This window comes from Cibotium barometz, chromosome 57 (assembly GCF_041138505.1).
Source record: "Cibotium barometz isolate CiBa-2024 chromosome 57, ASM4113850v1, whole genome shotgun sequence".
Classification (NCBI taxonomy): Eukaryota; Viridiplantae; Streptophyta; class Polypodiopsida; order Cyatheales; family Cibotiaceae; genus Cibotium; species Cibotium barometz.
Window position 1 is genome coordinate 30440722 of NC_141102.1, and position 17317 is coordinate 30458038.

The following is a 17317-nucleotide window of genomic DNA, read 5'->3' on the forward strand; positions in this document are numbered from 1 at the left end:
TCTCTCCCCCCACCCCACCGACCAACCATGGCCAATCTGAGGTACTTTTATTGTTGTTGGAGAGAAGGGTGTGTCATTGAATGCAATGAATCATCATAGACAGATGCCTCTCATGTTTGCTTGCAAGCTTGGAAGAGTAGCTTGCATTGAGTTGTGGTGGAAGGGGGAGTAAATGTCCTCATATTTGATGCATCCCGTGGGAGGACTTGCAGGCACTATGCTACACACAGTGGGAACCTCCACCGCCTTCAGATAATCTTAAAGATAATCTTAAAGCAACCTCAGATTTGGGAGCACGCCTTTGCATGTTGCGGCATGAGGTGGGTCAAATGAATGTGTAACATAGATTCTAACATGGGGTGCAGAGAAACTCACAAGGGCACAATCCTTTTTTCATTGTTATGCAATACCATAACACGGCATGTGCTTGTGCAGCTCTTCTCTTTGGCTGTAGAGCCCTTGGTATGGACATCTCCGTGGTAGTTTATGAGCAGTCTTACACTAAAGCAAAAGTTCTGTTGGAGGCTGCTTTGGCACATGCTAATAATGATTGGGAGAAGAAGATCTTTTTTGTTGTTTAGAAGCTGATCTTTTATGTACTGGCCATGGCCAGGTTTCATTTTTTTTATTTTGTATGCCTGGACTTCATGTCGGAAGTTTTGCCCAGATGAAGTGGCTAGTGATTATTGTTTAGATTGGTTTTGTGCTTTTGTTGGTGTTAACCTTCTTGCCGGATGCTTTGCCCGAGGGACGACAATCGTAATACAGGTAATGATGGCTTGCTAGAGGAAGTACCCAGGATCTCTCAGAAATGGCTTGTTGGACGAAGTGCCTAAGAGCTCTTAGAAGCCTCCCACCATTACCTCTGACCGCTAACGACTGCCATCACCGCCCTCCGACGGCTCTGACCGCCGGTACCCTCCCATGGCTTCGACCGCCGTCACCGCCGGTGCCCCTCTGACATCTCTGACTGCCGGTTCCCTTTTCGACATCTCCGACTGTCCCGCCACTCATGGAGGCAACACCCCTCTGCCTTTCCCAAGGAAGGGCGAGATCCTCTTCAAGATCCTCTTGAGCACACCATCTCCCTTCTCTCCCAACGGAAGATCTTCCCTTCTCTCCCAACGAAAGATCTTCCCTCTACACTACATGATGAGGGTTGGGACTTCGAGGAGGAGGACACTCAAGGAGGAGGACACCCAAGGAGGAGATAAGGGTAGCACTCTCTTGGCAGCAGGGACTCTCTTGTAGCACATTCTGGCAATCGAGGACACTCTCTCTTATGTCACCTTCACTCTAGCACATTCGGTGGAGAGCACAGGCTCTGGTGTATGACATTCTCTATGTTGGAGCACAGTCTCTCTTATATCATTCTTGTCTATAGTTTGGTATACAGTGTTGCACTCTTGTGGTTTTTTATCTATCTCTCTGTGTGAGCGAGGTGAGTGAGTGGTCAGTGGTGGGTGTGGTGTGAGTGAGAGGCCTGTAGTAGTAGGGATACTCTGCGGTGCTAGGTGGTGGTAAAAGAGCATGGTAGACAGTGTAGAGCATAGGTCTTGCATGTCTAGCCAGTGAGATTGACTTATCCTTGGTGGGTATACTTCCCTTAGAGGATCCATGCTCCCTTTTCCCCAACCCTAGTGTTTGTGTTGGTAGTCCTCGAGTTCCCTATAGCGAGGACCGGCGGAGTCATCTACAATCTTTCTTTAATTTCATACCTTGTGTAGGTCACTTTCATTCTGATATCCCTGTCCATTTTTGGTAGATTCATGGATATTATGATTGTTCTTTATTGGGCTCGGAGTCTCAATGTACTATTTTAGATGTTAAAAGCCATGGTATTCCCAATAGCATAGGGTATGTTATTCAAACATTGAAAATGATGAATGTTTCTTTGATTTCCACTTCTTCTATGTTAATCCACACCTGATCAATCATTTCCAAGGGCCGCAGTGTTCTTTGATTTGCCATTGTTACTCAAAAGGGAGCTCCCTTCAACTTAACTTCTTCAGCTTCCCCTGAGTTTTTTCAATCATGATGTTGACACACACCCCTCCATTAATGATAATATCCTTCTATTTTGATTTGTTTGCATTTTACGGCTATTGTTAGGACTATTTTGTCATGGATTGGTGGGCATTGCATTTCACCGCTACTATTAGGACTATTTTTCCATGGATTGGTGGCTCATTGGTGGTGGGCTTTGTTGTGGAGAACACCTTGACAACCTTTGGTAGTTCCCTCTCGTGCTCCTTTGCCTTACCCTTGTCTCTTCATAGCTTGCTAGCTTTTCCAATTAAATCTCCTTTCTCTTGTAAGTAATCCAGACAACTTGGCACTATTCAAATTAGTTGTCCAATGGTTACAGATAACTTTGGCCGCATTTGAATTAGTCGTCCAATGGTTAACTTGAGATATTTGAAATGTTCCCACTCTTCCCTTGTTTTATCAGCCTTTTCTGGTATAGCTTTACCCTCACCTTTTTCTAGGCAACTTTTGTCTGGGTGTCACTAACTATTTTATTTATCTTGATTATTTTGAGCCTTAGGTGCCATTCTTTTACTTGTACCCTCCGACTCCTTAGGTCTCTTTTGGAGTTGAATTTTTTGTTGGCTTCTTGCTTAGTTCAAAGCTCCCTAGATTTTTTAAACTTTCCCTTCTCAAGCTTCTATTTCTCTGCGCCCCTTTTAGCTAAGGTGGTATACTCTACCTTTTGCTACCCTTTCTGACTCTTTCTAATTACTCTTCCTTCAATTCTTGCTTTTTGTTCTTCTGATGTTGCCCCCTTTTTTATCGTTCTTCCTTAATTTTTTGCTTTTCATTATTTTCTTCTACTTTTTGATTTCCAAGTTTGATCAATCTCCTTCATTATTATTTTCTTTACCTTTGTGATTTTCCTCACTTCTTTCTTATTCCTTTGCTTGACTTAATTCCTTGTGACACCTTGTCTCAATTGTTAGTTTTGGTGTCCACATTTATGTTCTCTCCACTTTTCTTTTACTACCTCACCTTTGCTTGTCTTTTACTGCCTCACCTTTGCTTGTCTTTTACTACCTCATCTTTGCTTGTCTTCAATACTTTGACCCTTTCTTGATTGGTCTCTTATGCTTTTCTTTTTTCTTCTTTTTGTTCATCCTTCTAAATTTGGTCTTCCCTAGCTTTTGATTGAATCTTTTCCCACTTTTGAGCATTCTCCCTTGCTTTGTCCATCGCCACCCCGTTCTCTTTTGCTTTTCTTTTCTCTTCTTTTTGTTTATCCTTTTAAATTTGGTCTCAGCTTTTGCTTGAATCTTTTTTCAAGAACTTGCCCACTTTTGGAGCATTCTCCCTAGAGTGCAAGTGCTTTGTCCATCACCACCCTATCCTCATAATGTGCCTCTTTTCTTGGCATTTTCGTCGCCCCTTTTACCTTTTGTAGTTGTTTTGTGATTTTTGTTGCCTCTTTCTTCTCCTTAGACCATCTCGGTAAACTTTTTCCTTGATTGGTTCCCATTATTCTAATGGTGCTATTGCTTCTCCTTGTTTTCTATGTCCTCATAACCACTCAAGCTTCCACCTCTAGAAATTCTTTGAGAACTAGGCGGACTTTGGGTTCTTTTGCACTAATTGCAGGCTTCTGGGGGCAATTGAGTACAAATTGGCATTCCTTGGCACATGTGAAGAAAGATAGCCTTGCCCTTGCACGTGTCCCCTCCATTTGTAGATCGAAATGCCGTGCCATCTTGCCACCATTCTTACATAACATTCTCCTATGTTCCCACATGCAATTATGACACTTCTAATCATCGAATGTGAATCAAGATAACGTTCCCCGTGCCTGTCCCCTTCCTTTGTAGCTCAGAATGCCTTGCCATGTTGGTGCAGTAGGAGCCATATCTCTCGTGACCATTCTTGCATCAAACATTCTGCTCTCTTCCCACATGCGGTTATAGTCTCACCGCGTGCATTCTTTTGTTGTATGGCTGGTCATTTAGCACTTCTTGGTGGATTTGCTCTTTTCCCACAGTAGTCGCACCACTTGCATTCTTCTATTGTATGACTGGTCATTTATCACTTCTCACTTGATTTGCTTTTTTTGTGCATGAGTTCCTACCAACTTCTTCATGATGCTATCAAGTTTCTTCTCTAAATCTTTGGTCTTATTTTTCCCTTTCTTATTATATGCTGCATCACTTTTCTCGCTTTCCAAGGTTCATGTCTTTTTCCCTTTTTCTTCCTTGTATCTAAAGTTTTCCTCACAAGGTCTTTTTGAGCTGCTATTGGAGCTAGACGACTTGCTCTCTTGTATCTAAATTCTTCCTCGCAAGTCTTTTTTCTGAGCTGCTCTTGGAGCTAGAAGACTTGCTGCTGTCAAAGTATCTGCTCTTCTTTCTTCTCTTGGTTTTTTGACTTCCACTTTCAAAGCCCTTTCTACCAGATCCTCCAAGCTTCTTGTCGAGTGGTAGAATCGGCTTCTTTCCTTCATTTTCTCATAACTAGGAATTCTCTCAGGAAAGTATTGATAATACCACTTCTGAGCTTAACCCTATAGGGTTTTTAGAAATTAGTCATTGAGGTATCCATGGTGACTTTCTTCAACCTTTCCCACCTAAAGGCTTGCATACTTGGATACTTCTTATCTCCTTGAAGATTGGCAATTATATCTTTACCTTATTCCTCATTCTTGGTAATTCTCCTACTCTCTTTGAAATAGACTCACTCTTTGCTCTTGACTCTCACTCTCATTCTTGCTTAATCATATATATTCTTGCTCTTGACTCTCACTCTCATTCTTGCTTAATCAGACATATTCTTGCTCAATCAAACAAGTTCTTGCTCAGGATCACCAACATAAAGGCTAACCATGAGTAAAGAAGGCATTGTGAATATACTTTGTATTATGTTACGATGAATTACATGTAAAGTGGCTTGCAGCTAATGCTTGCTTTTTCTTACAAGGTTCTATAATCACAATGTATTCAAGAAAATACATACTCAGAATCTAAAGAATCAAAACCCTTCCTAATGAAGGATGAGCACTATTTATAGTAGTTTGGGCCACATGGCACTCATTGAATGGATCCACTATAGTCTTCTTCAATTGTATCCTAATTGATTCTGATGCTGGTGCATTTGGATCACTTTAGGTATGCTTCCTTGTGCGTTTTTAATGTGCTTTGAGTGCTTCTACTATAGGCTTTAGAGTCCACACTTTGATTGGATACTTCAGTTGTGCTTCCTTTTGTGTTTTTTTTTGGTGTTTTTCATGTGCTTTTTTTAACTAGCTTTGGAACCTTAAGTCCATATTACTGTTGTTGCTAGACTTCTCGTGTATAAGCCAACCACTCAATCTTGGGTCATTATCTCTAATCTAAGCTTATTTGTAAGTTTTAACTGGCCTACTGTGAAAGCTAGTCATTTGTATATAACATTGAGGAATAAACATTCATTCCCTTGTAATACCCTTGTAATATAATATTTATGAGCTCTCGTTGTAATAGTATACACATTCATTCCTTTGTAATAGAATATTTATGAGCTCTCCTTCTTCTCCCTACCCTCTTGCTTGTGTTTTTTTAAACCTTCTTCTCACCTCCATCAGGGTGCTTGAAGCAATAGAAGGGGTATACATGTCTACAAGGAAGCAAGGAAGCAAGAAGATTTCATCTCTTTCTCTAAAGGCGTTCTCAAGAGACGAGTAGCATATATAGAGGAAGAGATTCCAAGCACATAGAGAGAATGAGAGAGAGTGATGCTTTTTAGAAGACAACGAGAGACTTTGATGCCTAAGTAACTGGACCACAACCAAACGAGCCAAGGAGGCCACAAATGATTCTATATGGCAATGCCAACTAAGTCAACCACAAACGATCCATATGCAAATGTGGAGTGTGTACGATTCTCGTGATGATGTTTTTTTTGGCATGATTTTTACTCACCCCCCTTTGGAGTTTGGGAGGGGGCTCAATTCAAACTGCTATTTCATATTTTCATCCAATTACTACTACCTTTAAAAATTAACAGTTCTCGAATGATTGCAGCTATGAAAGATTTGCTTCCACAAGGTTTTTTCGTGACAAAAATTCCTATGGAGTAAAATATGCATGATCCCTATTGAAGTTTGCAGAAAAAGAATTTGCTTATCGACTACTATTTTTAAAGAAATTGGAAGAAGAATTTTTCCTTCTCCTCTCAAACTGAGGCGGATCTTTTAAATGTTATTTGGACTACAATTTCTTCTTTCTCTCCAATTACTACTACTAGTACTCAACCCGCGCGTTGCTATGGTATGTAAGAGACATTAAGAAGCGAAACACAGGAATAGAAACCAGAATACTAGAATACAAAGGGTCAATTGGAATGCAAAAGGTTAATCGAAGGGATTTTTTTACTTATTATCTAGAAACCCAAAATTTATTTTTTAGAAATCAAGGATTTCTTTTTTCTATGCTCTCCTTGTGCCTTGGTTGTCCATGGTTAATATGTAATAATAGATTTTAAAAAAAATTGGAAGAAGAAACTTTCCTGCTCCTGGGCGATTTTTCAGAAAAGTGAGATCAATATGACGAAGCCATGAGGCTTGTGCTTCTGGAGGTAAATGTGCAGAAGTCTTTCCCCACTGCGTTCCTCCTCCTACAGCCTGCAACCCAGAAAACTTGTCTTCCTCCAGCTAAGAGGAGATGGCAAGCATTGATGCAATTTCCTCTTTTGGAAATCGGCCTCCATCGTGGTTTGCAGCAGCAGCAGGTGGTAGCCGGCCTTTATGGAGGGAGTTCTTCAGGGATCGCTCCCGCTGGTGGTTGAACAAACGAAAGAGCAAAGAAATATATGGACCTTGGTGCCAACATCGATTCAAAGGTAATCCAGGCCTTCAGCCATACTTGATGCCATGAAGAAGCTGATGAAAATGTGCTTCTCGCTGGAAGATGCTCAGATTAGAGGATGTACTCGCCTCCGCGGAAGAAGCTGATGAAAATGTGCTTCTCGCTGGAAGATGCTCAGATTAGAGGATGTACTCGCCTCCGCGGAAGCTGGAAGACTGCCGCCTTCGGTGGAGGCCTTTACGTGCATCTTGCAAAAGTGCAGAAAGGAGAAAAATCTAGGGTTTGCCCTCCGCTTGCATGCCTACATGCGCAGAAGTGGGCTGGAAGCTCATAGATCACTCGGGAGCTACCTTGTCTCCATGTTAGTGGATGTCGGATGCATTTGTGATGCTCAGCAGGTCTTTGACAGGTTGGTTTATTGCAACGAGTGCTCTTGGAGCTCTCTCATCACAGGTTATATAAAATGTGGGAAGTCACACCATGCTCTCATGCTGTACCACAAAATGCAGGAGGATGCTATACACCCTAGTGGATACACTTTTGTGACCTTACTGAAGGCCTGTGCAAAGTTGAAAGACATAGAAAAAGGCCGGGAAATACATGCTGACATTGCCAAAACCAGGTTGTTGGAAAGAGATCTTTTCATTGGTAGCGCTTTGGTTGATATGTATGCCAAATGTGGCTCGCTTGCAAAAGCACAGGAAGTCTTTGATAAGCTTCCACTTCGAGGCGTAGTCTCGTGGACGGCACTAATCTCAGGATATGCCAAACATGGATGTGGTGAAGAAGCAGTGAAGTGTTTTGAACAGATGCAACTGGAGGGGTTCTCTCCTGATGCTGTCACATTTATTTCCAGCTTGAAAGCTTGTGGCAGCATAGGAGCCATAGACAAGGGCATAGAAATACATGCTGAGATTGTCAGAAAGGGGTTGGAAACAGACCTGGTTGTTGGTAGCACCTTGGTCGATATGTATGCCAATTGTGGCTTGCTTGTGAAAGCACATGAAGTGTTTGACAAGCTTTCAATTCGAGATGTTGTCTCGTGGACTGTACTAATTGCAGGATACGCCAAACACGATCAGGGTGAAGAAGCACTGAACTCTTTCAAACAGATGCAGCTTGAAGGAGTTTCTCCAAATGCTGTTACATTTGTTTTCTGCTTGAAAGCTTGTGGCAGCATAGGAGCCAGGGAGAAGGGCCTAGAAATTCATGCTGAGATTACCCGAAAAGGGTTATCAGAAAGCGATGTTGCTGTTGGCAACGCATTGATTGATATGTATGCCAAATGTGGCTTGCTTGCAAAAGCACAGGAAGTGTTTGACAAGCTTCCAGTTCGAGATGCAGTCTCCTGGAATGCATTAATTGCAGGATATGCCAAACATGGGCAAGGTGAGGAGTCACTAAACTGTTTTGAACAGATGCAACTGGAGGGTGTCACCCCAGATGTGGTCACATTTGTTTGCACCTTGAAGGCTTGTGGCAGCATAGGAGCTACAGACAAGGGCCAAGAAATACATGCTGAGATTGCCAGAAAAGGGCTGTTGGAAAGAGATGTTCTACTTGGCAGCACCTTGATTGATATGTATGCCAATTGTGGCTTGCTTGGGAAAGCAAAGGAATTGCTAGACAAGCTTCCAGTTCGAGATGTAATCTCGTGGACTGCACTAATTGCAGGATATGCAAAGCATGGGTATGGTGAGGAAGCACTTAACTGTTTCAAACAGATGCATTGTGAGGGTGTGTCACCGAATGCTGTCACATTTATTTGTAGCTTGAAAGCTTGTGCCAGCATAGGAGCCATAGAGAGGGGCCAAGAAATACATGCTGAGATTTCTAGGAAAGGACTATTGGAAAGAGATGTTGTTGTTGGCAATGCATTGGTCGATATGTATGCTAAATGTGGCTTGCTTGCAAAAGCACAGGAAGTGTTTGACAGGCTTCCAGTCCGAGATGTGGTCTCGTGGAATGCACTAATTGCAGGATATGCTGAACAAGGGCGCAGTGAAGAAGCACTAAATAGTTTTGAACAAATGTATCTAGAGGGTGTCTCTCCAGATGCTGCCACATTTATTTGCATCTTGAAAGCCTGTGGCAACAAAGGAGCCACAGACAAGGGCGGAGAAATACATGCTAAGATGTCCGCAATAGGATTGTTAGAAAGAGATCATGTTGTTGGCAATGCATTGGTTGATATGTATGCCAATTGTGGGTTGCTTGTAAAAGCACTGGAAGTCTTTGACAGGCTTCCAGTTCGAGATGTAGTCTCGTGGAATGCTTTAATTGGAGGATATGCCAAACATGAGCATGGTGAGGAAGCACTGAACTGTTTCAAACTGATGCAATTGGAGGGCATTTCTCCAGATGCTGTCACATTTATTTGCAGCTTGAAAGCTTGTGGCAGTATAGGAGCCTTAGACAAGGGCCAAGAAATACATGTGGAGCTTTCCAGAAAAGGGTTGCTGGAAAGCGATCTCGTTGTTGGCAACGCGTTGGTGGATATGTATGCCAAATGTGGCTTGCTTGCAAAAGCACAGGAAGTATTTGACCAGCTTCCAGTTCGAGATGTAGTCTCATGGAATGTACTAATTGCAGGATATGCAAAACATGGGCGTGCTGAGAATGCACTGATCTGTTTTGAAAAGATGCTACTAGAGGGTGTCTCTCCCAACATTGTCACATTTGTTTGCAGCTTGAAAGCTTGTGGAAGCATAGGAGCCACAGACAAGGGCCAAGAAATACATGCTGAGATCTCCAGAAAAGGGTTGTTGGAAAGAGACCTTGAAGTGGGCATTGCAGTTGTGGATATGTATGCCAAATGTGGCTTGCTTGAGAAAGCACGTGAAGTGTTTGACAAGCTTCTCGACAAGTACCCAGTTCAAGATGCAGTCTTGTGGAATGCACTAATAGCAGGATATGCTGAACATGGGTTTGGTGAGGAAGCACTTAACTGTTTTGAACAGATGCAATTGGAGGGTGTCTCCCCAGATGCTCTCACGTTTGTTTGCAGCTTGAAGGCTTGTGGCAGCTTAGGAGCCACAGACAAGGGCCAAGAAATACATGCTAAGGTTGCCAGAAAAGGGTTGTTGGAACAGGATCTTGTTGTTGGCAATGCCTTGGTTGATGTGTATGCTAAATGTGGCTTGCTTGCAAAAGCACAGGAAGTGTTTGATAAGCTTCCAGTTCAAGATATAGTTACATGGACTGCACTAATCTCAGGATATGCCCAGGTAGGAGAAAGTGACAATGTTTTCCATATCTTTGACAGAATGAGAGGAGAAGGCCAACAGCCAAATCTGATCACTTTCGTTAGTATACTTACTGCATGCAGCCACACTGGTCTAGTTGATATGGGCGAGATGTATTTTGAGGCCATTAGCAAAGACTATGGCCTTATTCCAACCCTTGAGCACCACACTTGCATGGTTGACATCCTTGGCCGTGCAGGCCAACTAGACAAGGCGGTAGCTATGATCAAGGAGATGCCATTCCATCCTACTCTTGTGGTATGGCATACTTTATTGGGTGCTTGTCGAAAGTGGGGCAATGTGGAGCTTGCAAGGCATGCATTTGAATATGCACTGCGACTGGATGAAAAGGATGCTGCAGCTTTTGTTTGTATGTCTAATATATTAGCTGATAGTAGCATGCCAGAGGAAGTGAACAAAGTTGAGGCAATGAGAGTGCAAAAAACAAGCAGGGAAGAAGCCGGATTTAATTGGAAAAATGATGCTAGCGGAATTAATTGGAGATAAATGACATTGCCAAACTGGAACTCTAAAGATCTTTCCCACAAAATGGCAAGTATAGTGCTCATGTTGTCACAATAAATAACAACTACACCATCAATGGGTTGATCCGTATCATTAAGCAGCATTTCCAATTGATGTAATGAAAGATGTGTTATGTGAGCACAGTGAGAAGTTGGTTATTGCGTGTGCCCTGATTATTACACCCAAGGGGATTAAATGGTCACAAAATTTATTGGGTTTGTAGCAACTTCAAGAGGTAGAACAATGAACAGTGAACTATTTTCATTAGAGATGCAACCTGCTCTCATTTTTTCATAGGAAAAAGGGTGTAAGATGGATCCTGCCAAGGCCAAAGCCATTGAGGAAAGGCCTGAGCTGAAAACAGTCCATTAACTATGGAATTTTTGAGCTATGTTCTTGCTAGAGGAGGCACACGGCTCACTCTGGGATGATTCCACAGAGAATAAGGCAGTGCGATGGTGATATAATTCAGAAAGAAAGTCTTGAAGAAAGTCCTAATCTTTGGACGGCTTTGACTTACACAAACGTAGGTTGGTTGAGTGTGATACATCTGGGAAATGATTGGAGCAGCCCTAAGCCAGAAAAAGTACGTATGATGTCACAGCCTGCAGAACTGCGAGACTCCTAACATTTAGACGAGGGATTGACAACTATAGGAGAGTGATCGGATCCATGCTCATGGGGGAGCTTGTGCTGCCTGTGAGGCCCCACCTCACGAGCCAGACCCCTTCGCTAAAATGACAAACCTGGGAAGTGAATATGGCCACACGTGCTTTAGGGCCATCCATGGAACCACGTAGCATTCCACAATCATGCAAGGATTGTACTCCTTCAACAAGGATTCCACTAGGTATTGCCTATTTTTACTCTGATTCGAGAGTAACAATGGATGTCATAATGATTTGCCAAAGAATCCCTAGTGTGATTATTCTATGTGGAGGATCGCTGATCCTTTTGATAGACAAGCTCTATGTGGAGGATCACTGATCCTTTTGATAGACAAGCTCAAACACTAAGTAAAATCCACTTACATGTCTGTCCGCCCAAAGACCAATTACTCACAATTGTATGCGTGAGAAGCACATCCAAGCCATTGCAACTGTACACATCCGATTTGTTGAAACAACAAGTGAGTGGGTTAAATGTTTGGAGCAAGGGGGAGTGGTATGTGACCCTAAAACATTTGTAAGATTTTCATAAGTCATGGACTATGATTCAAGGGTCAAAGGGAGCCCAAAGGATGAGGAAAATCGTAATGATTTGCCAAAGAATTCGTAGTTTGATTATTCTATGTAGAAGATCACTAATCCTTTTGATGGGCAAGCTTTGTGTGAAGGATCACTGATCCTTTTGGTAGATAGGCTGAAACACCCCAAGTAAAATCCACTTATATGTGTGTCCATCTAAGACCGATTACTCACAATTGTATGCCTGAGAAGCACATCCCAAGCTGATGCAACCACACACATCTGATCATAGCAAGTGATGTGGGGAAGATGATTGTTGTAAGGGGGAGTGGTATGTGACCCTCAAACATTTGTAAGTTGCATAAGTCATAGACTATGATTCAAAGGGTCAAAGAGACGTCAAAGGATGAGGAAAATCTGGCCAACCCATGTGGAGGCCAAAAGTAGGTGCCTACAACAAAGAAAAAGATGCCAAATGGGTGCTTGGGAGATGGTGCTCAAATCTAGAAAAGATTAGGGGATGCTTAAGTAAGCTCATAAGGATCTGCTAATGGAGATGTACTCAAGCTTATAAAAAGACACTCTATCTATTAAATCAAATATATGAACTTTTGAGCTAAATATCTTGCTTGTCATTATGCTTTATTTTTGTCATTAGTATTATCATTATTGTTAATCTCTTTCTTGCTTTCTAGCATGCTAGGATGATGTGCTTAGTTCATTTCTACAATCCTAATCAACTTAAAATGGAAATCTCAAGTTGATATCAAAGCCATTCGTCATCCTTTGAGTAGCTATGCACCATATGATATGTTAGATTAGCAAAATGATTAGTTTTGTTAATTAGTTTTCAAGTAGTTTTTTTCCTCTTTTACCAAGCTCCAAATAATCAACAATCAAATACTTTTTGGTTCATTCTCTTAAAAGAACACAACTTGGAGCTAGTACATCATCTCACAAGAAGCTTCAACACATCAAAGGAGAGCTTTGTTGATCAAATCAAAAGCATCAAAAGGGAGTACCACTTGGAGGTGAAAATTCAACCCTAAAGGATAAAAAATTTAAAAATTTGCATCATTCTTGCTAGTTCTTGGCTCATGGGTTCAACTCACATGATATAGAGGATGTATACATGGATTTGTTGAGCACAAACAACAATCATTGAAGCTTTATTTGTCAAATCACTCTCTGCTTTGTTATAACAAAAAAATACTTCTATTAATAAGGCAATTAGTGTTATGGCTCACCGAAACCCCCTTTGAAATACATCCAACAAGAAGATTACCTGGTGAACCGCAACTGTTGTGGGGATCTTTCCATTGGCCGAACTCGTAACCCTTGAGGTCTCCAAGCTTCACAACTCCTTAAGAAGCAATTCTACTGTGCCTCCCGTGAGCGTTGTCACACCACCGCATTGCACTAGGTGTTCTTGTTCCTCTTCTCACCTCACTTCACTCACACACACTTACTAGCATGGATTAGAGAGAGATTAACAAGAGGATTAGCAAGACTCTATTGCACGATGGGAGAGTCCTTTGTATTATGAGAGATCCACTTATATACATGGCCATAAGTGTTCACACTTACTTAAACTGTGGCTGGTAGCCGGTCACTTTAGGCTCATAAGAGTCCTAATGCTATTACAATGACTACTCTCATAATATATCCATGAAGTACATCACTTTTGGGACTTCATCCTAACTTGCTACCACACGTTCTTGAAGAGAAAATCGTCATAAGTATTTCGTTGGACCATACGGACGCCCATCCATATCTTACATCAAGGAGTCAAGGTAGATACACCAAAAGGTCTTCATCCTAACTTGCTACCACACGTTCTTGAAGAGAAAATCGTCATAAGTATTTCGTTGGACCATACGGACGCCCATCCATATCTTGAATATATGACCTTTATGTGTATCTACCTTGACTCCTTGATGTAAGATAATGGCAGTAGCTCTTGATAACCCTAGAAATGGGTTAACATTCCCCCCTTGCTGATGTCGATGTGTCCTCGTGATCGCATTAAAGACCTTTGTGTGGGGAGAATTGACAAGCTTTGGTGATGGCTTTTGATGTTGAGTGACGTTCAATGGTCCTTGTTCCTTCAGAACGAATTAGAAAGGCTAGTTAATAAATGAAAAGATTAGAGTTTAGCAGGAATTCCTACAAGATGGGGGTTTTTACGCGACTAATTGCATTTTTATATTTTTGTGAGTATTTTTTTGTGTGCGTATATTTTTTGCTCACTTTGTTTTTGGTAATCTTAAACAGAGTTACATGTTATTTATGTTAGTTGAAAAACTAAGAGATATTAATAATAGGGGAGAAGAGAAGAAAGGATCCGGAGGAACATATACAAAGTCATCAAAACGAGATTGTGATTCTCAGTTCCTCATTTGATTCATTGAAGCGACATTCATCATTTGAAGAAATTAGCCTTTGATGATGTCCCTTCTTGTGGCAGGATTATTGTCAGATGTTGTTGACTAGGATCTATTTCTGCATGCTTCTTCCCTTGTGCTTTATATGCTTTTATTTATATTTAAGTGCTCTATGAAGCATATAAACATGAAGTACATTAAGTGAGTCAAATAGACTCTTATTGAGCTGTGCTTGTTGAAGTAACCACTTGTTGGCGAGGCCGGCATGAAAGAATTACGTCAAATTGTGAGGCTAATTTAGACATCGTCACTAAGGATTAGAGATTGATGTGTTATGAAGATTTAAGGTTTTGTTTGGAGAGGTTTGTAATTTGAAGAAAATTTCCAGCGATCGGTTGTACCATTGACTAGGCTTTCGTCCACCATGGCTCCCCACCATCTAGAGATATATACCTGAAAAGTTGTTGATGGTGAGGCTCTGGTGTAAATGTCCTCCAGTGCATGAGTATGTATACGTTCTCATGGAGCACCTGCTACATTAACTTAGACAAAAGAATACTAAGCTATAAGCTTAACGAAAACGTAATGGCTATTGAAGATCGTTGGGAGTTTCTTGTAATATTCTACCATTTTTAGGTAGGCCATTTTTGTGACTTCCTTGTGTTTTTTCTTGCTTTAAAAAAATAATAATTTATTACCACCTTTTGCGAGCAACAGGTTCTTGTGCCTACTCTTTTTTTTTTTGAGAGAGAATAGGTTCTTATGTTTGCTGGGTAGCTTTTGCACTCATGCTTCTCATCTAGAGGGGTGAAAAGAGCATTGTGAGTTTGTCCTTGATACGATCATAAGTCTTCATTGCAGACATGAGGATTGATTCTTAAATTTGTGGCTCAATTGTTGTTGAGGTGGTAGGTACGGCTTCTGGATGGTTGGCATTGGTGTTGACTGAACACGCAAGCTCTTGTGTATGTGTTGTATGCATGATAGGGGTTGAGTGGCTTGCTTGGTATTGCTTGGGTCTCCATTCTTGTCAAACTTTAGGTGAATTTTTTGAAAATGAAGTCAATGGTGAGGCTTTTGTCACCTTGTTTGATCTTAGCAACCATATGATGGGATTTCCATCATAATATCCTTGTTCTTGTTGCAACACATGCACATGTACCCATCTTTGATGAACATTAGGAGTTAATGGCTGATGCCTTTGAGGCTTCTTTCTTTGAGAAGGCTTGGGCCACTTCTTGATGCACTTGGGAATCCAAGCATTGGTATTACCTTGGTAGCCCCCTTGAGCTAATAACCTTTTTGGTACCCACACTTGTTGAGTGGCTGGAGTTCTTTGAGGAACTCACATAGAATCTTGAGGACGTAGTTGTGGAGTACTTTTATTCTTCTTTGGCATTTGAGTTTTGAATTGAGGAGGAAGAGGCTTTGATGATCGAGGCACCCAAATTGGATTGGCACCTTTGTAGTAGCCTTGAGATACAAGTAGGTGCTTTTCCACCCACATTTTGATACTATTAAGATACCTTGATATTGGTTGTCATGGTGGAGTTTTCTTTTTGGTTGAAACTGAAGGTTTGGGGCCCTCCTTTACATTGGTTGGCACTCAGGTTGCAGGTTTGAGACTCATGGGCGTTGTTGACGAGTGATGAGGCTTGAGTCTCTTGCGGATTAGCTTTCGATGTTGAGGCTTTTGAGCATGCAGCTCTCTCCTTTGGTGAGGATGGTGGATGAAGAGGCGTGGGCTCTGGGGCTTTGCCCTTGAGTTTAAATAGAAGCTCTTTCTCTTGTTGGTGAAGATGGAGTCAGAGGAGTAGATGGTAAATCAGAGTTGGCTGTTGATGTAGAAGTTAGGTTTTCATGTAGAGGGGCTTTCGAGGAAGAGGCTTGTAGCGTTTTGCGTTCAACATCATTGAAATCTAGTAGGGTTGGATCCTCTTCCTTGTAGTATGGTATCATCAACTTTGTGTCGTTGACCATCATGATGACCCTATTGCGAAAGCATAGTGGTGCTTGGGTAGCAATAGTCCATTTATGCCCCAAGATCAAATCTGCAACACATAACCACAAAAAATTTACACGTAAGGGGGTTAGATTCTATATACATTGTTTGTTCAAAGTATCCCAAACATGGCATGTTGATGGCTTGTGTGAATGGAATTCTCTCTGGATGAGTGACCTAACAAATTCCATAACTCGAGGGTCGTGAGATTGTGTTCTTGTTGTGGGATAAAGATGTGCTTGGACCGTGGTGATTTTATTGTAAAGTTCAAATCCCACCATAACTCTTGGGATATTCTGAGTAAGATGTGTTGGGAGTTCCAGCTCCTCCAAGGTCTCTTCCTCCTGTAGTAAGAGCAATTTCACAATGCATGGAGGAGTGTTCAAGGTGACTATTTGCATGGATTCGTTAATTGAATACCATGAGTCACGTATCCAAGTTCCACCAAGGATGACATCATATTCCAGGGAATCTAGGGTAACATGGAATCTAAATTCCACATTTCCAATGATTATTTGAGTAGCATAGCTAAAGCAACCTGGAACTTCAATGGTTTCTCCATTGGCACCTTTCGTGTAAGAGACTTTTCTTTATGGATGATTGCAGGCTGGCCCAATGATACCCAAGTGTCTACTGTCATGATGCTATGACTAGCTCGAGGGATAATCAATGCACGTTTGCACTTAACATCATTTCCCATAGGGAAATCTACCCATACCATGATAGAATCTTTAAGTGGAACCATGGATGTTCTCGTATTTTCAATTCCCATTTTTTATCTCATTTTCCAATTCAGTTTCATCCTCTTCATGTCTCTCTACTTTTTCAAAGTGCCCAATGTGTACAATGGTACACTCGGTCCTTTGACAACTTTAACTGAGGTTTTGTTTGGAAACTTGCAAATCCTTACAATATTGTTCTATGTAGCTCTTGATATCTTCATGGCTCTTAGCTTTTTCAATTGTGATCAATGTGTACAATGACTCGGTCCTTTGACAACTTTAACAGAGGTCTATTTGAAAACTTGCAAATCCTTACAGTACTGTTCTATGTAGCTCTTGAAATCTTGGTATAGCTCATGGTTAACCTATAAGGGTGCAAGGACTGAAGCTATGCTACCTTCACCACACGAGAGAAGAGCAATCCTCCAAATGAGGATTTGAGAGACTGC

At 41.5% G+C, this 17317-nt stretch overlaps 1 protein-coding gene across 1 annotated transcript; it reads left to right on the top strand.

The window, feature by feature from the left end:
* The first annotated feature begins 6956 nt into the window (after positions 1-6956).
* LOC147606653 (pentatricopeptide repeat-containing protein At2g03380, mitochondrial-like) lies at positions 6957-11504 on the top strand. Its single transcript, XM_086792290.1, has one exon. It carries the CDS (start codon positions 6974-6976, stop codon positions 10553-10555), a length of 3582 nt encoding a protein of 1193 aa, XP_086648416.1. The 5' UTR covers positions 6957-6973; the 3' UTR covers positions 10556-11504.
* Positions 11505-17317: the final 5813 nt, after the last annotated feature.

What these genes read in the sequence shown, in the direction of transcription:
- LOC147606653 (XM_086792290.1), top strand. Translation starts at nt 6,974, where the DNA reads ATGCTCAGATTAGAGGATGTACTCGCCTCCGCGGAAGCTGGAAGACTG.